A 23,259-nucleotide genomic window follows, 5' to 3' on the forward strand; every position below is an offset into this window, starting at 1 on the left:
AGAAGTTGCACTGTTTTATCATGCCAGTTGATTTGACAAGATTCTAGTTTTCAAAACAAAAAACTGAGGCCAGAAAGTGGCGTACTGTATCAGTAGGATTGCTTACCTTGGATTTAAAGAGTCCTCGGCAGTAGTGCCAGATCTGAGTATCCTTTCCACTATAAGGAGAAATGCACACAGATGTTGCCCTGGTGTCTGCTAGATTTCCAGTGACTGTCAGATATTCATCTTGGGCACGGTTCTTTATTCTGATGTACACTGCAGGCTATGACAGGAGAAACAGCCATTTAGAAATAACCTTTTGAATCTGGAAGTAATTCCAGAGGAGGAAAGCTGGGAGGGAAAGTGGGAGGTAACTATCTTAGTTATATCAGTTTCACTCTTATTCCCTTTAGTAAATCTGCATAAATAAATATGGTAAATCCGTAGGCCATGGAGCACAAAGCTTAAATTGTACAGTCTCTATTACACTTTGTGAAAAGGGCCCTTTTGAACAGCATAAAGTAAAAGTTTCTTTCACTAGAATTCCATGTGGCAAGGAGTGAGGTGGTAAAGAATTAGGGACTTGATGAGTTTCATTCAATAACTAGCGTGTCCCAGCTGTGCTGAGGGAGGTAGGCGAGTTAGAATAAGGGTAAGGTATTACCTACAAGGATTTTGTAACAACTTCAGAAAGACAATCAGACATACTGTGGAGCTATGACTAAATGCCATTAAGTTGGCCCTGGGATGTCTTGAAAAACCCAGACAGCTGAGGGCCCTAGTAGCTGTGATTGTTTACATAAGACCTTTATTTCTTCAAAAGTAGAGACCATGTATGTTTAATGACTATACTGAGGTACTCAAAAATTGTGTAACAAAGGACTTCGTCCCCTTGGCCTGGAAGTTTTAAGATACATATAAAAAGTTTTAAAATATTAAACCTGGGACTTGCCTCTAAGGAGAATAGCTAATATTTATTGAACATGTATGTGTAAGCAGCATGCTAAATGCATTCTGTGCCATTGTTATTTTTCAGAATAACCACAAAAACCTATTAAGAAAGTACAATTATGACCCTAGTTTTACAAATAAGGTGAACACAGATACAAAGAAGCCAGGTTCCTCTTAACTAGGATGCTCTCAGACCTATGTTGAAATGCATTAGTTGCTCTTAGGCACAGGGAAGAAGAGACGAATTCCAAAGGTGGCCGTGTAAGACAATGAAAGGCAGGGGACATAATCGAAGCACAACAGAAACCATTATTTCAGCCCTATGACTTAGGCCTCCAGGCTTAATGTAATAAGATACATGACACCCAACATCCCCACCTTTGGTTCATCTCATTACCATCCCAGTTAGGACCCTGGCTTAGTAATAACAAATGGTCTCTTACTTGAGAGCACTTTCATGCTAAGAAACATAAGTGCTTAGGTAAATGCAATAGGTAATATGGTAAGAGCACCAATGAACAGTCTACTATTTTTGAAACTTGATAGATCAACATGAAGCCAACTGAATTTTGGTAATTAAGCCTTCCTAAGGAAATACACATTCTCAGCACTTAAGGCAATAGAAGGGCAAATTATCTGGCCATTTAAAGCAGGTGAACAAGATCTCTACTTGGCAAAATGTTTTAAATGTTTCAAATCCCTACTTCCAACATTAACAACGCAACAGTAGTGTACTTAAATGTCTATAATTCAGCCTGATCTCCCACTGCAATTATTAATTCTTGAGGCTTCAGTATATCTTTATTACATTTTCATTACCTTGTACATATAAGAAAACAGGCGTGACCTTCACAGATGACAGAATTCCAATTACTTTAGGACCAAACATCACAGTTTTAATAAATTAACTCAAGCAAGGTACTAATTACCCTTATTACACATTTGTAGTCTGACTCCTCTGTAATTATACTTAAAAACACTGATATACATTATAAGTACCTTAGTGACTTCCTAATTCCCAGCCTCAAAGAGGATCACATTTTAATTAGTCCTGAATTTCTAAACGAGAATATGAACTAAAGCAGTACCAACAACCTTACCACAAATTTAAATGTGACCCACACACTACTATTTTAGAAACTCAAATTCCTTTGTTGGATTTCAAAACTGTGACCTAAATAAACAATAGGAAAAATAATCTATTAAAATATTATTTTGAAATTAAATGTTTAATCAGAAGAGGAATCGGGTAGCTCCTAAAGCACAATGAAAGAAAACAGCATACTATTCTTGTTAAAAAAAAAAAAAAAAACAACAACTTCCTTGTAAAAGTAGAGGTGGCTGTTCTCTCCTTTACCAGAGAATCCTGAGCAATAGGCAGGGACATCCTTCCCCAACAAGGAACCACCATTAAAAAATGAGGAACATATTTTCAGTGTTGAACTTAGCTACTAAAATGTCTAACAGAGGGTCAGCATTATGATGTAGTTAGTAAAAGCTAAACTGAATTCCTATCTCTACTTTGCTTTTTCCGATGGCTTTTCAGTGGGCTTACTTCCTGTTCCACATGATAGGAGTGGGGAATAAGCAAGATGTAAAGGTCATGAGATCCTGTACCACACACTCTGCCAGGAAAGCCACTAATGTTTCAGTATCCCTCAAAAGAGCATCTCAAGGGACATTGTGAACAATAAAAAAACACACTTTCAAAATCAGTATGTTACCATAGTAATATGAGCCAGAGCCATATCAGACTGTTCATACACATTATCTTACTCAACCGTCACAGCAATGAGATGTAAGCAATGTGATCATTGCTTCACCAGTGAGAAACCTGAAGTGCCAAGAAATGAAGTGACTCACCAAGCTGCATTGCTTACAAATGACAGAGCCAGGATTCGAACCAACAGAACTCATGAGTGGTGGGATAAGCATGGTGTGTGTGCACGTGTGCATGTGAAGAGGGTGAGAGAAGATAAATTAGGTTAATATTTTATTGGTTACCATTTATTTAACACTTAAGTGAGGGTTAAATAAGTGTCAGGTCAGAACATCAGAGCCTCAGCATTTAGACCCACTAGGCTGTATTCAGCTCAGTGCCTGAAATAGGTGGTACTCTCTAAGTGCTCATCTTAGGCTGACGGAACGTAGAGTGTGGTTGCTTCGGAACACAGATTTTAAAGCGTAGATTTGGGTTCAAATCCTGGTTCTGACACTTGGATGACTTTTGTCAATGTGCTTCTATTGTCACAGGTAGGAATCATTATCCCCATTTTCCAGTTGGAGCCTTATTCTCTCAGAGCCTTATTATTCCAACTAGAAGATGGGAATAATTCCTACCTCAAAGGACTGTTGTTGGATTCAAGCAATATAGTGTTCTAAAGAGATTAAAGAGAGGTACTAATGCCATATCCACGGGCCGTCACACCCCTGACAGTTTCACTTGGGTTTTCCACCTTCCATGAAACCTCCCTCCTACTCCTAAACATGTTGATACTTCCTTTCTCTGAACCAGGGACTGCCTGTGGCTTTTGGATAATTATGCATTGTTTTGCATTTTATGTTACTGCTTTGAGTTGGACATGTTTTACCCAACAAAAATGTAAGCTTTAATAATAATGGCAGAAATCACATCTATCTTTATATTTTCCATTATACTTTGCATAATATCATCGGTCCATCCACTGATATATTCATTCCTTCATTAAACAAATAGTTCCTCAGCTCTTACAATACTCCAGACATTGTTTCAGGCACTAGGGGTAGAACAATGAGCAAAACAGGCACAGTCCTTGACTTCACAGGGTTTTCCGCAGAGTGGGAGAGACCCCAATCCAACTCTAATGCTGGGGTTATAAACGGCATACAGTGTTTTGATAGCAAAAGCACCCCCAGGTCTTTTATGATCTAATGTAGATTGGGAGGGAAGGTGGGGGAGGCATTCTTGAGGACCTGACACTTAAGTAGAATTTACAGGGATGACTAGTCAAAGAATGAGGGAAGAACACTACACAGAGGGTGCAGCCCATGTTAAAAGTCTTAGTGGGAAAGCACTCTGTACTTAGATGCCTGTGACACAGCCATGTGAGAGATGAGGTTGGAGGAGCAAGGTGGGGTAGGGGGTAGATTGTATTCTAAGTGCAGTGGGAAGCTTTTGAACAGAAGACTGACAAGCAGTAGGTGTGCAATAAATACTTATTTTAATTAAATTGCCAGGATCCCTCCTGAGTATTATATAAGTAGGGAGGGGAATATCCAAATGCTTAGAAATTAAAACTAGTACAGTATCAAAGTTCATTCCTGTTACCAAGGTTTGCCACAGAACTTATGATATCTTAGTTTTCCACGAAAAGTGAACATGGCCAATGAGGCTTTGGACTGAAAACTGAAATCCAATGTTGACTTTAGATACAGTCTTACAAATTGGTTAAAATGTACAAGATATCTGCATCCTAATTCACTCCCCCTACTATGTAAATGTCAAACTAAATTAAATGATTATTATTTCAGATGTTGTGGTTTATGACATTTCTACCACAAAAGCAAGCTATTTGGAATCTTACAGTTCTTTTCTCCTTACCTGCTTCATAGGACGGAGGGAACCAATTGTCTTCCATCTGCTGAATGCTGTCCAGTTTGGGATCTCATTAGGCCTGAGTAGGATTTGCCTTCCCAAGAAATTGGATCCTTCATAAGCTATCCATCTATGAGAACACAAAAGAAAATAGTAGTGTACTTCAAAACAAAAAAGCAATCCCTCATCAAAAGTATCTGCACTTTGCCTTATAGCGTTCATAAACTTCTAGGTTTGCAGATTTTTAAAACCACATTTTTTCCTAACAAAAATCAGGGAGGTGTAGGAGAAAGCCCACTGGCCTAGACTCAGAAGATTTGGGTTCCAGTTACAATGCTGGTTTCCTTTCTTCCAAAATGAATGCAAGGTTTCCTCCATCTCTAAAATCCTATATTCCTTTGATAACATTGTCATAGCATTTTAACATTCAAAGGCAGACCATAACCTCCTAACCAGCAGAAAAACACACTCCTGCCCTAGAGTCACATCACGTGTCCTTCAGGGCCTCTAGGTGTGGCTCCAGTGAACTCTCCAGACATAGCTTCTTCCACTCCTCCCTCCACAGCTTCCCCAAAGCCACCAAGACTACTTAGAATTGTTCACAGAAGTTCCCCATCACCCTCTTTCTTCAAGGCCTACCTCCTTTGAGAATCCTCCCCCAGACCCTTGCCTTCAACTCTGGCGGCATTAAAGTGTGTAAAATACACTGGAGTCTCAAGTCTGGAGTCTGGAGTCTCAAGACTGATTTAGTGGAACACAGTCATGCCCACTGCTTTAAGGACTGGCTACGGCTGCTCTTGCACTACCATAGCAACTTCAGTAGTTATGACACAGACAAATGACCCACAAACTGAAAAGACTATCTGGCTCTATACAGAAAAAGTCTTCCGAGCACCACTTGAGGTGTTAGATTACTAAGCTTGATGACTAAAGAGAATGTGCCGGAGTCACTAACAGGACCTGAAATTCTCAGCAGGACTCAAGGTCAGTGTACACAGTGCTTTAAGAAAGCGTGTGGAGGATGAGATGGCTGCCTTGCTTTATTTTGCTAAAGAACCTGGAATCATGGCAGGGTTTGTCCTGGCTTGCACCAAGGGATGTAAAGCCTTGTGGATGAGGCAAAGAGCACCAGCAACAGGCAAGGCAGCCTGCTTATCAGATGGACCAGAGCTCAGGAACAGGGTCATCCAGGGCTTAGGATGCAAGCTACAGAGGGTTGCTTGTGCTGCTATGGCAGCAACTTCAGCCCCTCGATTTTCCAGAGGAAAACTTCTAAAACTTACAAAGTGCAATATTCCTTAAGGACTTGTGCTTCAGGTAATGCAGGAAAAGATATCAACTTGTGCGTAAGTTGTGGGGAGAAGCGAAGAGCTGAGGAAAGCTTGATGTATTACAACTATGAAAGCTTGGGTAGGGATGACTGACTTAACCTGACCACCACTAATAAAAGTCCTCCTTGCTCCCCACAACCAAGATCAGACCTGGCCAGATTCTGGAGAGATGAACGAAATGGATAGCCCATTCCTGACCCCTCCTTCCTACAGAAATCTGATCAATCAGACTGGTGCAGAGGCAGGTCAGCATGACCACAGACAGGCTTGGCCACCTCTCCCGCCGCAGATTTAAACAGGCAGGGAAGTTTCAGTTATAAAATCTAGGTAAGATTTTAGGAAAATGTACCTAATTATGTATTGATTTAAATGAATTCTACAGTTGGAAAACTGTGTGGGATGGTACATTTAAGCATGGCTGACATCATCACAGATCAAAGATGTGGCACAGCATGGGGATTAAAACAAAACAAACCCAACTTGCCACTAAGGGAAGCTGGCTGTACATTAAGTAGTGTTCTGTAACCTAGGAAAATCCTTAGGCAGCCTTCCCTGTTCCTTACTCCATATTCAAATTCTTTTTAAAGAGAATTTGGAATAGTGAGAGTAGGTGGTTAACAAGCCAAAGAGAAGAAATAAGAATGTCAAGATAAAATGGCACCAGTGTTCCAGAAAAAAATGAAGTGAGAAATTTTCAGAAGTGAGTCAAATATCAATTTCACTCAGAAATGTAAAGGAAAGAAATGGATTAAAATGTTGTGAAAGACCTCTATCACAGGGATGTAAAATTTAGTTAATTGTTAAATAATATATTGGCATTTTATGCTTAGATAGAATCAATTTGTGTGAATAAACATCAAACCATTTAAAATGTTTTACAGAAGAAAATTGAAGCTATTATACATGTATATAATATAAAAGCCACTTATTGTAATAGTTTGCTAAATTTTCAACTCCACCTATATTATTGGCTTTTTCTTTAAACCCGCAAAGTTGATTATCACATAATTTCGAAGTCATAGACAAACGTTTAAAGCCACTTTTTAATTAACCGTCAAGAGCGATGTGTGTTTTAGCTGACTTTTGCTACCAGAACACTAACAGTGCAGGAGCGGGGACTGGTTTATATGCTGGACTCTTCAGAAATGGCTTCAGAGGCAGATTTTCCAGGAAGCAAATAGAGCTTTAACTTCAAGGCCCCTCACTTGCAGACTTCTCACTATTTCTGTCCTAAATGTTCACATTCATATCTAATATTTCTATCATAATTTTTAATTTTTTCTTAAAGGCAGCTTTGTAATTTGTAAAAGCACAGGCCCCTGGATCTACCCGGACTGACTGATAACCTAAATGAACAACAATACTGGTAGGCAGGCTAGGCCAACCAGTGTAGTCCTCAGGCAAGTGAGTACCCCAGAGGGAACTGCTCTAGAATACACAGCTATTAAAAAACAACACCGCACTTCGTCTGGCCAGCAGTCACTTGCCTTAAGCAGGAAACTGTCTTAACCAAAGTTGCTGGGATATTGAAATTTCTTCTGAAAAGAAAGTCAGTTCAACTGGGTAAAGTCATCTGATTGATCTACTCTACGATACATGCTGTGACCATATGGTAGCCCTTCTCTCCCAAAAGGCTCTTCCTCAAGACCACTTGAATGCATACTACTACACAGTGGACTTGGTTTGCAACTGTGCAACTCTGCCTTAAAACAGTGACTGAACCAGACCAAGCCTTTCTCCCATACTTACAGTCCACTTTTTACCCACACAGACTGGGTGTAGAAGTGCAGGTCCTTGTTCAGAACAGAGTTCACAGCCTCTTCTAGATGTAACTCTCTTCCCTCACAATGCTCCAGAGCAAAAAGGCTGATGGAGGGTTCTTCAAAAACCTATTAGCAGAGAAAGAAGTCATCACCATAGGAGTGGCCATATCTCAGTGACATCCCAGTCTGAACACAGGGTACCCTGGATCCATTGTATTCTTAAATGCATGGAATTTACTGCTTTACTCGCTAAGGTTGCTATAGTCAAAACTGCACTGGAAAGATTAGATTTTATTAATAATTTTTATTCACTTTTTTGTAAATTAAAATTCAAGTTATCAGAAAAGCAATCAATCTCATAATAAAAACAGCTATAATAAAGAGACCCATAATTCCAAATCACAGATTAAGGTCTTGTGGTACTGTAATATGGACCATAATTAGTTCTGCCAGTGCTTTTAGCTGGCAACAGAATAAATATGGAATGGAATGGCACCCTCATTTCTAGGAGGTCACAGGAGCAGTCACTAGGAATGTAAGACTTTGTGACGGTAAACTCTTCAAAATATCCTAGGAGGAAGAATAAAGGCATTTTTAATTTAAAAAAATAGCTGAAATGCACAAGAATGGTGGTGATTTCTGCATTAAAAGTATTTCTTGAACCCATCATGTCAGACAAGAATATACTGAATATTGCTTTTTCATTCATTAGTGTATGCAAGACACCATGTTAAGAGACTTTTGGGGGGATGACAAAACAAGGCGCCATCTATCCTTGTGTCTGGGGAATTACTAATGAGTAGCTAAATTAGAACTGCACATACTGTAATCCAGCGCAGAAAAAGATATGCTGTGTTAGCGTCCTCGGTAGAAAGCTAGATTATTTTTAGCAGAAGGGAACAGGAACCAAGCTTCACGGATGTGGTGGCTTGTGAGCTCAGTTTCAAAGGATTCAGTGGATCTGGAAAGAAGATGGTGAACAGAGGGAAAACACTCTGCAAAGCAAGGCAACAGAAACACATGGAACATGTTGGGGGAACGGCAAGTCAGCCCAACAGGAAACAGCGGCAAGTGCTCCCACAGTTTGTTATAGTGAATTGCACTGCTTGCTTCTCCTCCCACACTGACAGGACAGAGACAGATCTATTCCCAACGGACAGTCCTTGAAGGCTTCTGAACTAAGGACTATGAGTGGGCTGAAGCAACTGCAACTCGGTACATAAGAAGCAAAGCACTAGCAGCAGGGGCAGTGGAGGGTCAAAGAACAGTAAATGAACAGGCAGAAAATAACAGGCTCTCACAGTGATCCTCACAAGGGACCTGCTTATACTTGCATAAGAGAAGAATGACTTATCAAAGAGTTTTTCTTTGCAGAAGTGTTTGGAACAGTGAAGGGTGGGGAATGATTTAAATGCCCATCAAGAGAGGACTGGTTACATAAATTATGGTACATACACAGAAGAATCTTATACAGCTGTAAAAAAAGAATAAGGAGCTCTTTATGAAAGATCACCAAGATATATTCTTTAGAAATAAACACAAAGGATAGTATGAAAAGCATATTTCATATATTAACATTTGCAGAAAAGGAAAATTTCTGTGCACATACATATATATGCGCTTGTACACACATTAAAATTTTTCTGAAAAATAAACCAGTAACCATGGCTACCTGTTGGGAAGACTGCATAAGAGAAGATAAAGGACACAAGTGGGAGCAAAGTTTTTCACTAAGTGCCTTTTGGTACATTTTGACTTTTGAACCATGGGAATATTTATTTTAAATTGGTATTATTAATTTTAAGTTGGTAATTATTACACGTTTGCGTTGTGTATATGCATTTTTTAATGGTCTTCAGGAAATCTGTCTAACAACAGCATGAGTGAAGAATAGAGAGAATGGAAGTAACGGCACCAGTACTGGTGGAATATATGAGGTCAGAGAAAAATAGACTCAGACCTGAAATGGGTTAGGGGGAAGGTTAGGAGTAAGGGATGGCCAGGAAGACTATTAATATCACAGTGATAACACAGACATGCTAGCTAAGGCAAACAAATGGAATCAGTAAGTGAGGAAAAATGTGAAAAGTCACGGCTTGGGACATGCTGGTATAATCTGTCATATATAAAGAAACCAGGAGGAAAGCATGCCCAGATGTCTTAATGTTGAGATAGAGGCAGAATAATCTTAAGAGAGATGTCCGGCATATACTGGACCTTTTGATCTTGAGTTCTGGGAAAAGACCAGGTTTACAGACATCGTTTGGGAATTCTCAGAAAGTGGGTAATAACTAGAGCCATGGATGAGAAAATGGAAATGCAAGGAAACTAGAACTGCACTGTCATACACAGGTGGGCGATGATGAAACATGGGAGGTGGAAGTGACTGAACAAATGAATCAGGAGAAGACAGCCAAAACAGAACCCCTTTACACTGTAGAAGTGAAGGAGGAAGAGAATTATAAGGAAGACTTGCCCCATGGCATCAAATTATTTCCATGTCGAGGAAGAAGGTGACTGAGATAAGGCTATCTGGGTTTGACAATCAGAAGGCAGCTGGTAACCCTATGACTGCTGTTTTAGCACAATGTCAGAAATTAAGTTAAAATCTAGGTTGTAAGGGCTGAAGAGTAACTGGTGAGAAACTGTATAGGCTATAATAGGTGTACAGACTATTAGAAAAATTTGGTGAAGAGCAGTAGGGAAACGGGGTAGTGGCCTATGAGCATACTTTGTAAAATGGAGAGAAGCTGAATACTGCAAGGCAAAAAGGATGTTCCAGGGAAGGAGGGAGAGGTACAATCCCTTGCTTCCCATCAGTTCATGAGGAAAAATATCACTTTGGAAAGGATGAACTCCACCTCTGAAATAAAAGGAAAGATAGAAAAAGGATGCTAAGAAATTTCCATTTAAAATCAGGAAATGTGTGAATAAATTTCTCTTTACATTATGTGGCCAACACTGTCTGCTGATCAAGGAAAGTTTAAAGCATCTTCCAGAAGAAGTTCCTGCAGTGATAGAAATGTTATGTATCTGGACTCTTCAATATGGCAGCCACTAGCCACATGTGGCTTGTGTGACCAAGGGACTGAATCAAATTTAATTTAAATAACCACAGGTGGCTAGTGCTATGGTGTTGGACAGTACAGATTTAGGAGTTAGAGGATACTGGCAAAGAATCTTACAATTGCTGTGTGCAGTGAGAACATAAGCTAAGATGGAAAAGCTACCTAGGAGCATTGATTTTCCCTCAGTAGACACCACTGACTGCACCAGGAATAAAAACTCATCTCTAATCACTGAGTTATTGAGTGGCCACAAGCAAGGTTAGGCACCTCTTCTGCTATCTGCAAAATAAATTGGAAGCATCCCAACAGTTTATAAAATTAACTGAAAGTAAGCAGACAATAAAAATCCACAACCCTGACTATATTGGTGGATTTTTTTCAACATCTTTACCCTCAAGATTTTAGAAAGTATTCCACTTTCCCTTTTTACACACATCTACTTGTTGAGTTACTGATTAGTGAGGAGGAGCAGATGGCAAGGAGCCTGGCCAGTGCTCCAAGTCAACAATCAGCAGCACTCTCCTCAGAGAAGAGCTTGCTGGGGTAAGAGCAACAGACATTTACATCAAAGGCATTTACTGGTTACATGATGTTAACTGTTTTATATCCCAGAGGGGGAAAAAATCTAAAAGCCTATTATGAGAAAGTAATCTAAATGCTAAGCATTATTCTAAGAAAAACTGACCTGGGTACATTTTTCCTCTTCCTTTTGCAGAATGCCTACAAAGATATTTTTCAAAAGGCTGGTATTGTCACTGAAACGCCATTAAATTCAATCCCTTGATTCTAGCAATTCTACCTCTAAAAGTGTATCTCAAGAAAAGATAAAAAGCTCGATGGAGGGAACAAAAAATGTGTAAACCTCTATGTTTTTAAAAATAATGATGCAGGGATATTGAGGAAAAACATTGTACAAGATGACAGAAAATATCTGAAACATTTTAACAGCTTATATAAATTAGTAAGGGTACTCTAAGAAACCTATTGGACAAATGGGCAAAGAAGGTAAGTCAATAGCATTAACCAAAGAAGAGACACAGCTAATAAACCAATGTGGAAAAATATCCCACCTCTCCTAAACAACAACAAAAGGATATCATTATGTGATCCAACTATCAAATTTTACATTTAAGAAGATCTATTGTTTTGAAGCTTTGATTTTTTTCTACTTTATTTTAATTTAAATATTTAATTTATAAGTATACTTGAATTATAAATGCATTTAAAGGTTAGGAAGATTAGGAAAGTCAACACAATGCTAACCTGGGCAGGATGATGGGGGTTGGTTAATAATCTTTTGGAAATAAATGGTATTGAAGAACAATTAATATTTTAAAATCACATTTTTCTGATACATTTCCCTAACATGAAAATAGGAAGAGAGATCAACTATTAATAAATCTTTAAAACTGAAGATGACACAGTAATCCGAACTTTCCAACCATAAAAAAAAAAAATTGATTACAGTTTGAGCTCTACAAATGTCTTGGCCTTAGTCCACGTTAACGTAGAAGCTGGCCAACCATTTGTGGCTAAAGGTTCTTCTTAGATGTCAGCAGTTAACAGGACATTCCTGCCGGATTAAGTCTAAATCATGCAAAGAGGATACAGTTTCTAAAAGGAAGATGTAGTTGTCAAAGAAAAAGAATACTAGACCAAATTGTATAAATGAAAATTTCAATATGAAAAAAGACAAAACTCATTGTTCCTCCTCATCCCATCAACTAAAATAATAATTTAAATAATTTAAGTGACAGTAACAGTAGAAACTAACATATATAGCACTTAATATGTGCTGGGAATTATTGTTCTAAGTTATATACCTATATCTGTATCTATCCATAGATATATATGCACAACACCTTATTCATTGTTCTGAAATCCAAAAAGCTTTAAAATCAAAATTTTTTTCCTAGTCAACAAAACTCTACCTGAATAAATTGAAGTCTATTTATAATATTACCCAGTTTGTGTAGCTGTGCATAAATTTCATTATAGGAATAGAAATATGTTTAATTAGGGGTGCAGTCCAGAACCCTGCTGGGTGTGTTTCCTTATAGGCCATACATGAATCATATTACTGTTTAAAATTTGAAAAATTACAAATCCCGAAATACATTCAGTTTAGGGATTGTAGAACTGTATTTTCTCATTTTTTTTTTTCTACCAACTTTTATTTTCTATTCTGGGGTATCTGTGCAGGGTTGTTACATGGAAAACTGCATGTCACAGGGGTTTCGTGCATAGATTATTTCATCACCCAGGTAATGAGCACAGTACCCAAAAGGTAGTATTTCGATCCTCACCCTCCTCCCACCCTCTCTGCTCAAGCAGGCCCTGGTGTTTATTGTTCCCTTCATAGTGTCCATGTGTATTTAATGTTTATCTTCCACTAATAAGTGAAAACATGACATATTTGTTTTTCTGTTCTTGTGTTAATACGCTTCAGATAATGGCCTCCAGCTGCATCCATGTTGCTGCAAAGAACATGATATTCTGCTTTTGTTATGGCTGCGTGGTATTCCATGGTGGCTATGTACCACATTTTCTTTATCCAGTCCAACACTGATGGGCACCTAGGTTGATTCCATGTCTTTGCTATTGTGAATAGTGCTGCCCTGAATATACATGTGCATGTGTCTTTATGATAGAATGATTTATATTCCTTTGAGTATATACCCAGTAATGGAATTGTTAGGTCAACTGGTAGTTCTGTGTTCTTTGAGAAATCTCCAAACTGCTTGCCACAACGGATGAACTAATGCACATTCCCACAACCAGTGTAAACATTCCCTTTTCTCCACAATCTCACTAGCATCTGTTATTTGCTGACTTTTTAATAACAGCCATTTGGACTTGTATGAGATGGTATCTCACTGTGTATTTGATTTTCATCTCTCTACTGATTAGGGATGTTGAGCATTTTTTCATATGCTTGTTGGCAATATGCATATCTTCTTTTGAGAAGTGTCTGTTCATGTCATGTAGGCCACTTTTTAATGGGGTTGTTTTTTGCTTGTTGATTTGTTCCTTACAGATTCTGGATATTAGACCTTTGTTGAATGCACAGTTTGTGAATGTCTTCTCCCATTCTGCTGATTGTTTACTCTGTTGATAGTTTCTTTTGCTGTGCAGAAGCACTTTAGTTTAATTAGGTCCCATTTGTCAATTTTTGTTTTTGTTGTAATTCCTTTTGGAGGCTTCCTCATAGAATCTTTGCCAGGGCCCATGTCCAGAATGGTATTTCCTAGGTTTTCTTCTAGGGTTTTTTACAGTTTTAGGTTTTACATTTAAGTCTTTAATCCCTCTTGAGTTGTTTCTTGCATACAGTGAAAGCAAAGGGTTCAGTTTCAATATTATGCATATGGATAACCAATTATTCCAGCACTATTTACTGAACAGGGAGTCCTTTCCCTACTGTTTATTCTTGTCAACTCTGTCAAAGATCAAATTTTTGTAGGTGTGAGGCTTTATTTCTGAGTTCTCTAACATTTTCCATTGGCCTGTGTGTCTGTTTTTGTACCAGTATCATGCTATTTTGGTTACAGTAGCCTTGTAATATAGTTTGAAATCCGGTGGCACGATGCCTCCAGCTTTGTTTTTTTTTTGCTTAGAGTTGCCTTGACTATTTGGGCTCATTTTTGGTTCCATGTGAATTTTAGAATAGCTTTTTTCTAATTCTGTGAAAAAATGTGGGTACTCTGGTAGTAACAGTATTGAATCTGTAAATAGCTTTGGGCAGTATGGCCATTTTAATGACATTGATTCTTCCTATCTATGAACATGGAGTGTTTCCCTTTGTTTGTGTTGTCTCTGAGTCCTTTCAGCAGTGTCCTATAATTTTCATTGTAGAGATCTTTCGCCTCCCTGGTGAGCTGTATACCTAGATATTTTATTCTTTGTGTCTATTGTGAATGGAATTGTATTCTTGATTTGGCTCTCAGCTTGGATGTTACTGGTGTATAAAAATGCTACTGACTTTTCTACACTGATTTTGTATCCTGAAATATTACTGAAGTTAATTATCAAATCTAGGACCCTATGGGCAGAGACTATGGAGTTCTCTAAGTATAGAATCATATCATTTGTGAAGAGAGATAGCTTGACTCTCTCTTTTCCTATTTGGTTGCCTTTTACTTCTTTCTCTTGTGGGCTTGTTCTGGCTAGGACTTCCAGTACTATGTTGAACAGCAGAGGTAAGAGTGGGTATCCTTCTCCTGTCGCAGTTTTCAAGGGAATGCTTCCAGCTTTTACTCATTCGGTGTGATGCCGGCAATGGGCTTGTCATATATGTCTCTTATTATTTTGAGATATGTTCCTTCAATGCCTAGTTTGTTGAGGGTTTTTATCATGAAGCGATGTTGAATTTTATTGAAAGCCTTTTCTGCATCTATTGAGATAATTACGTGGGTTCTGTTTTTAGTTCTGTTTATGTAATAAATCACATTTATTGATTTGTATATATTGAACCAACTTTACATCCCAGGAATAAGGCCTACTTGATTGTGGTGGATTAACTTTTTGATGTCCTGCTGGATTCAGTTTGCTAGTACTTTGTTGAGGACTTTTGCATCTTTGTTCATCGGGCATATGGGTCTGAAGTTTTGTTTCTCCGTGTGTTTCTGTCAGGTTTTGGTATTAGAATGATGCTGGCCTCATAGAATGAGTGGTCAGAAACATGCCAAGGGTCACTCATCTAACAGTTATTAATGGTAGAATCAGGACTTGAACCAAGAAGGTCTCTAAGACACTCAAACCAAACTCTTCACCAGTAAACTATAATCCTTCTCATAGAGCCTCTCTCATTTGGTTTAGAAAGCCAGTTTCGATACGGATTTACCTTTCTTACTGGTGTTTGTTTTCCTCTTTTAAGAAAATTATGATTCATTTTAAAAAGAATAACATAGATGACCATGTACCTAAAACCCAGAAGTATTACATTTTAATTTTACTATATTGGTATCAAATTTTTAAAATGAATAAAACATAGCAAATACAGATGAATTTAAACTCCCACCTCCCTGAGAGGTGACCACTATGCTCAAGTTGTAAATCTTTTCAGCTCATGTTTTTCTATTTCTATTAATGGTTATGCATCTTTTGCTTTTAACATTTACAGAAAATGTATTCTACTGTAACATCTTTCGTAGCCTGCTTTCCTTGCCTACTGTGTTTGAAATTTGACTCTTCATACATGTAGCTCTCCAATTCATTGTAACTACTATATTTCATTCCCTTATAGGAATGTGTGATTGTTTGTTTCATCCATCATAGCTGCAACAGACATCCTTATTCCCCGCACCATTGTAATTAACACTTCTTCCACTAGCTATATATGAATAATGTTACTTCCCTGCAACTAAGACAAACCTTAGTATTTTCAGATTTTAAAATGCCTGTAGCTAGAGTAAGCTAATGTTACTCATAATTGTTTTAATTTGTATTTCCTTGATCACCAGTGAGGGTTAACATCCTTTGGAAGTCCTGAGCCATTTTTCCCTCTTCTATAAACTGCCTATTTATATCCTCTGTTGGTTTTTGAAGTGGATTTTTCTGAATTGGTTTGAAAAAGCTCTTCTAATTATTTTATTTATTGTTTGTAGAGACAGAGACCAGCAATGTCCAGGCTCTTCTGGACTCAAGCAGTCCTCCTAGGTCAGCCTCCCAAAGCACTGGAATTAAGGTCTGAGCCACCGCACCCAGCTAAGAGCTCTTCTTATATTCAGTACACTAAACCTTTGCAGGTTATATGGACTGCAAATATATTCTGCGGCTTGCTGTGGCAGTCTGAATAATTAATGCCTGCCTCCTCTCCCTACCCTACAAATGTTCACATCCCAATTCTTAGAACCTGTGAATGTGGTGAATATGTTACCTGACATGGTAAAGAGGCACTTTACAGATATTATTAATTAAGGACCTTGAGATGGGTCTAATCATCTGGATTACTCAGGTAAGCCCAATGTAGCCACCAGGGTCCTTGTAAGAGGAAGTTAGGAGGGTCAGAGATAGAGAGCAGATAAAGAGCAGATAAAGAGCAGAGACTGGAGTGATGCACTTTGAAGATGAAAGAAGGTCATGAGTTAAGGAATGCTGGTGGCCTCTAGAAGCTAGAAAAGGTAAGGAAATGGGTTCTCCCCTAGAGCTTCCCAGATGAAATGACTGCCAACACCTTAATTTTACCACAGTAAGACCAATTTCAGACTTCTGACTTGTGGAACTGCAAGACTGTAAATATCTGTCATCTTAAGCTACTAAGTTTACAGTAATCTGTTACATTAGCAATAGGAAACTAATACATTTGCCTTTCACCTTTTTCTTACTCATTTGTGCTTTTTCTGTTTGAAGAAATCCATCCTACTTCAGTATCATCAGGGTAGATTCCTATATTTTCTTCTAAATTGTAACGTTTGCTTTTCACATTTAGGTTGTTATTAATCCATCTGGAACTGATTTTTGTGTTTGGAGTAAAGTAGGATTCTAACTGTCTTTTTCCATGGAATGGGTCAATTGTCTCCACACCATTTATTTAACAGTTCATCACAGCTCCATTGGAATGCTGTTATCTTCCAAATTCTATTACTATATAGGTCAGTTTCCATGCTACCCTATTCCCCTGTCCCATTTGTCTCTCCTTGTACTGATTCCCACTAATTATTACTACTGTATAAAGCAATATATATTTGGTAGGATAAATGACCCTACATGTTGTTCTTAAAAATTATCTTGGCGATTTTGGACCCATTATCTTTTCCAAATTAATCATAGGATAAGCTTGCCATGTTTTACTCCCCACCTCTACCCCCTAAAAGGACAGAACACTGTGTTTTGCCTGAAACAGTATCAATTTGGGGAAGACCATATCTTTATAATATTGAGTCTTTTTACCTATAAAGATTGTATCTCTCCAATGTTTACTTCCTTCAAGAGTTTTTATAAAATTTCTAGGAAAAAAACGTATTGCCTTGTGTTAGATTTATTTCTAAATACCCTTAATTGCTATAGTTTAATTGCTATTTATCTTATATTATGCAGCTTTAAAAATGTGCTTTAGCCCTAATAATTTATCATTTACACCATAGATGCTCTTGCCAGTTTTGTTTTTTCCTTTTGTTTTAATCTTATTTCATTTTTTAGATTAATTTTTTTTATTAGATAGAACTTCAGAATACTGAATAGTAGTGGTAATAGGGAGACCGTTGTCTTCCACCTGAATTTAAAGAGAACTGTTTCAGATATCTCACTGGGAAGTGAGATGTTTACTGTAAGTTTTTGTTGGCCTGCATTTTCAAAATGTGCATAATAGTTAATACCATTAACTATATATATAGGTTCAGCTAAAAAGTTTAATAGTAACCAAATTCTTCTATACTTTATTTTTTTTATTATTATACTTTAAGTTCTAGGGAACATGTGCACAACGTGTAGGTTTGTTACATATGTATACATGTGCCATGTTGGTGTGCTGCACCCATTAAGTCGTCATTTACATTAGGTATTCCTCCTAATGCTATCCCTCCCCACTCCCCCAACCCCATGACAGGCCCTGGTGTGTGATGTTCCCCACTGTGTGTCCAAGTGTTCTCATTGTTCAATTCCCACCTATGAGTGAGAACATGTGGTGTTTGATTTTCTGTCCTTGGGATAGTTTGCTGAGAATGATGGTTTCCAGCTTCATCCATGTCCCTACAAAGGACATGAACTCATCCTTTTTATGGCTGCATAGTATTCCGTGGTGTATATGTGCCACATTTTCTTAATCCAGTCTATCATTGATGGACATTTTGGTTGGTTCCAAGTCTTTGCTATTGTGAATAGTGCCGCAGTAAACATACGTGTGCATGTGTCTTTATAGCAGCATGATTTATAATCCTTTGGGTATATACCCAGTAATGGGATGGCTGGTCAAATGGTATTTCTAGTTCTAGATCTTTGAGAAATCGCCACACTGTCTTCCACAATGGTTGAACTAGTTTGCACCCCCACCAACAGTGTAAAAGTGTTCCTCTTTCTCCACATCCTCTCCAGCATCTGTTGTTTCCTGACTTTTTAATGATTGTCATTCTAACTGCTGTGAGATGGTATCTCATTGTGGTTTTGATTTGCATTTCTCTGATGGCCAGTGATGATGAGCATTTTTTAATGTGTCTATTGGCTGCAGAAATGTATTTTTTTTTAGAAGCGTCTGTTCATATCCTTCGCACACTTTTTGCTGGGGTTGATTTTTTCTTGTAATTTAAGTTCTTTGTAGATTCTGGATATTAGCCCTTTGTCAGATGGGTAGATTGCAAAAATTTTCTCCCATTCTGTAGGTTGCCTGTTCACTCTGATGGTGGTTTCTTTTGCTGTGCTGAAGCTCTTTAGTTTAATTAGATCCCATTTGTCTATTTTGGCTTTTGTTGCCATTGCTTTTGGTGTTTTAGTCATGAGGTCCTTGCTCATGCCTATGTCCTGAATGGTATTGCCTAGGTTTTCTACTAGGGTTTTCATGGTTTTAGGTCTAACATTTAAGTCTTTAATCCATCTTGAATTAATTTGTGTCTTCTACACTTTATAAACTCATTCCTTCCTTTCATTCTGAGGTTGGATTTATAGTCTCCCTCTATTTGTAGCTGTGCCTCTTATTCAGTATCCTTCCACAGAATGAATGATTGTCTTGCCAATTCTTATTCTACCTCTTAAGATCATTTATGTCATCAGAGTCTTAATTTCATCTGAAGTTTTTCTTCAGCCTCTTGTTATAATATTCTTTGGTTTTGCCTCCGTGGAGCTGCCAGAGTTCGATTATTACTTCAAAGGCAGCCAAACTTCCATTCCAACGCCCCAGTGGAGAAATAAGAGAAGTAACCAGCTAAGTACTGCTCCCATGGAAATGCAATAAAACAGGTTACCCCACACACTCCTGGTCCGTGCTTAAATGTTTTATGCAATAGTCTGAAAGTCGCAGTTAACTCCATCTTAGATCAATCAACAAGTTCTCATGTATCTTGCTCCTAGTCTATATATGCCATTATTCTTTTAATACCCAGTCTGACTTTAAAACATTTCATCAATAGTTAGCAGCTGTAAATTACTATTTTTTTAACTTAGGTTCCCCACCATCCCCCAACTTCTAAAGCTATTATTACAATATTGTAAATGGATAAGACACAAACCTATAGTAAGTCCAAAGTACAACCCCTCTTATGGAATGAGCTCTGAAGTAGAAGAATGAACTTTATACAACTACTGCCTATATATTTTTAGGCATGAATAAATGAGTTTATTTAGTTGGCTTATTACATAATGGACTCTTGATATTTTTATAGCATTGTGCTAAGTAGAGGGGACATAAGGGTGACAGAATTTAAAGCTACAATAAATATAAATCATCCCCTCAATGGCTTTACAGTTTCAGTAAGTGTGATGAAAAGGAGAAAGTGAAAAGCATCTTGAGATGCAGAGAAAGAATATTCAGGACAGACAAAAGTCACTTTAAGAAATGAGGTCATTGAAGGCTTCCTAGAATTGAGGTCCTTTAAATTAGATCTCAAAGAATTTAGAGACCGGAAAGAAAAACTTCATTCTAACTTCATTCTATGTTTCCACATAAAAACACAAAATAAAGAAAGTTTAAGGAAGGTATTGAGGGGAAGGGGGGAGGGAAAGCTTGTAAACAGGATACATGAAAACAATTGAGCAATAATATTGGAAAAGTAGGACCTGATGCCAGGGTCTGGGCTTTATGAGAAGGTTACATGCTCAATGCTGCAAATAAGAACTGCAAAAGAAAGAGGCCAAAGGAAGAAAATTAGTTATGTACCCATCACAATAGTTTTAGAAAGACAGAATGAGCCTCTAAACTTAGTCATGGCAATGGAAAGGAGATAAGAGGAAAAGCTTAAGACGTATCATGGGACTGTATGCGATGGCTCACGCCTGTAATCCCAGCACTTTGGGAGGCCGAGGCGGGCGGATCCCTTGAGATCAGGAGTTTGAGAACAGCCTGGCCAACATGGTGAAACCCCGTCTCTACTAAAAATACAAAAATTAGCTGGGAGTGGTGGCACGTGCCTGTAATCCCAGCTACTTGGGAGGCTGAGGCACGAGAATTCCTTGAACTTGGGAGGCGGAGGTTGCAGTGAACCAAGATTGTGCCACTGCACTCCAGCTTAGGTGTCAGAGCCAAACTCCATCTAAAAAAAGGTGGGGAGGGAGTAATGATGATTGCTTTCAACAGAAACAGGGCAGAAAAGAAGGACAAGTCTATGAGAGAAAATGGGATGCTGGCAAAACATGCTGAAGACCCATGTGGAATCTGGGAATGAAGCTCAGGGAATAACTGAGTACTGCTTACTCTAGATATCTGCAAATGCGAATCATCTTTATGATAATGAAAATTTCTAAGTACAGGAGAGGAAAGGCCAAGAATAGGTATCTGAGAAACATCTACACTTGAGAGGCCAAGAGTAAGAATCAAATAACATTTGGACTTGATGAGTTTGTTACGCTAATTCTTTTTTTATTCATATTCAGTACTTAGCACAGTATTTAGTAAAGAGCACGTGTTCAATACTTTAGATTGAATAAATATAAATGCATCTTCAGCAATGGTGTTATTGTGCAGCATTTGTGATATTTATATAAATAATTCAGCTGGATGGTGCAGTGGTTTGCACCTGTAATCCCAGCATTTTGGGAGGCTGAGGCAGGTGCACTGCTTGAGCCCAGGAGTTTCAGACCAGCCTGGGCAACACGGTGAAACCCCATCTCAACCAAAAAACCACAAAAACTAGCCAGACATGGTGGTGCACACCTGTAGTCCCAGCTACTTTGGAGGCTGAGATGGGAGAAATAATTCAGCCACCTTAAATATTTTTCTTTGATCAAAGCAAAATAGAATACCTTTAAACTTTCTTCTACAAAATTACTAATCAGATGTGTTTTTCATTCACAGAACTCTACACCAATGCCCCAAGCATCATCTTAGGCGTTTTTTTTTTTTTTTTAAATAATTTTATTGCCCTTTCACACCCAGTATGACTACTCCTAAATATAGAAGGCTTTGGTTTCAGCCCCCACAAAACACTTAAACTTCCTTAGGCATGATATTCAATCTTTTTCATCTTAAAAGGTCTTCTTGTAATCACTGTTAAGCAGTCAAGCCATTACCAAACCAAGGCTACTGAAAACCTTAAAGAGAAGTCAGTGGAAACCAATTCACCATGTTTTGAGATAGATATTTAGGCATTTTATTAGACATGTAATTTTTCCAGATATATAATTATATCTCTGTGAAGAGCCTGATGAAAACCCTGGGTCTTAGTTCACTTTCCTAATTCTAGGCCACTTAATTTATTATTTTTCCCAGATGCTTACATAGAGCTGTCTTAGTATGATTAAATTAAATTTCCCTATATTAAATTACCTGATGATTTTAGAATTCTAAAGGAATTTTGAAAGAGAACTGGGGACCATATTCTGAGGCAGACTTTTCTACTTGTCTACCATATACTTCATTTGACAGCCACCAAACCACCTCCAGACTGTCACTAAAAATTAATCTCAAGTTTTTAAAAGGAAGTTAGCTCTGTTACAGTAGCAGAGAGAAATTATTACAATTTCATCTCCTTTCATTTTCTCCAAAATATAGTAATAGAGAACACCTCTATGAGTTTATACATCTCTGGTAGATTGTATTATTGTTTGAATATACTTTGTCGACTTCATCCCTGCCCAAGTGAGAGTCTATTCCCCTGCCCCATTTATGTCAGGCTTGGTCTAATGACTTGCTTTTGGAAACAGAATATGAGTGGACACAATGATGTGTGCATGGGCAAAATGAATCTGAGCAGAAGCTTCAAATGTGACTCTGTGATTGTGACCTTGTTCCCTCTTTCCCCTGTCATGAAAGTAGTCATGTCCCCAATTGGAGGTGCTCCCATTAGCTTGGTCCCAATGCAAAGCAAATATCAAAAGTGTATCTAAATCCAACTCACAAGCCTAAAGTGGAGGCCATGCAACTGTCTTGCCATTTTGAGACAAAATATGAAAATGAAATGAACATATGTTTTCAACCACTATGACTCTGGAGACTGTTGTGAAAGTTAATACATGATCTTATTATTCCCTCTGACCTTGTGAATCCTAAAGCCGGATAAATTCTTTTTCACATCCAATTAGAAATATGACGAGGATACTTATTTGCAACAGAACTGGAGGCTGTCCAATATTTGAAAATACCTGTTCTAACAGCTTCTTTACAGAAGAATTAACTGAGATACAGATAAATTAAGAGATTTGCCTAAGGTCATATTAGTTAGACGCAGAACTATGAACTACGCTCCTAGCTCCATTCATTATAAAATGACTGCAACACTGCAAATTGTGTGTTGACAGCCCTCTAGAATGTTACCTTCACCTGTACCAACAGAAGTTTGCCTGGAGCAAACTGTCATCTTCAAAATATACTTATCTTCTACGAAGATGAAGTCTTAAGACTCCTCAATATGATACCATTGTGACACTGAAGCACCAAGCCATAGCATGTCTGGCAATACCAACTGCAGGCAACATCCCTCGAATTCTGCAGTTTTAACTAATAAAAGCGA

At 38.1% G+C, this 23,259-nt stretch overlaps 1 protein-coding gene across 2 annotated transcripts in view; it reads right to left on the bottom strand.

The window, feature by feature from the left end:
* The window catches only part of CRYBG3 (crystallin beta-gamma domain containing 3), a 124,088-nt gene that overhangs the window by 3,530 nt on the left and 97,299 nt on the right, over window positions 1-23,259 (bottom strand). For both annotated transcript variants that reach the window (XM_045385348.3, XM_005548357.5), the window contains 3 exons: window positions 7,588-7,727; window positions 4,514-4,637; window positions 107-265 (listed from right to left, as the gene is read on the bottom strand). In XM_045385348.3, coding sequence (XP_045241283.2) covers window positions 107-265; window positions 4,514-4,637; window positions 7,588-7,727 — 423 coding nt within the window. The remainder of the gene's footprint in view (window positions 1-106; window positions 266-4,513; window positions 4,638-7,587; window positions 7,728-23,259) is intronic.

The sequence above is a fragment of the Macaca fascicularis genome, chromosome 2 (genome assembly GCF_037993035.2).
Source record: "Macaca fascicularis isolate 582-1 chromosome 2, T2T-MFA8v1.1".
Lineage (NCBI taxonomy): Eukaryota > Metazoa > Chordata > Mammalia > Primates > Cercopithecidae > Macaca > Macaca fascicularis.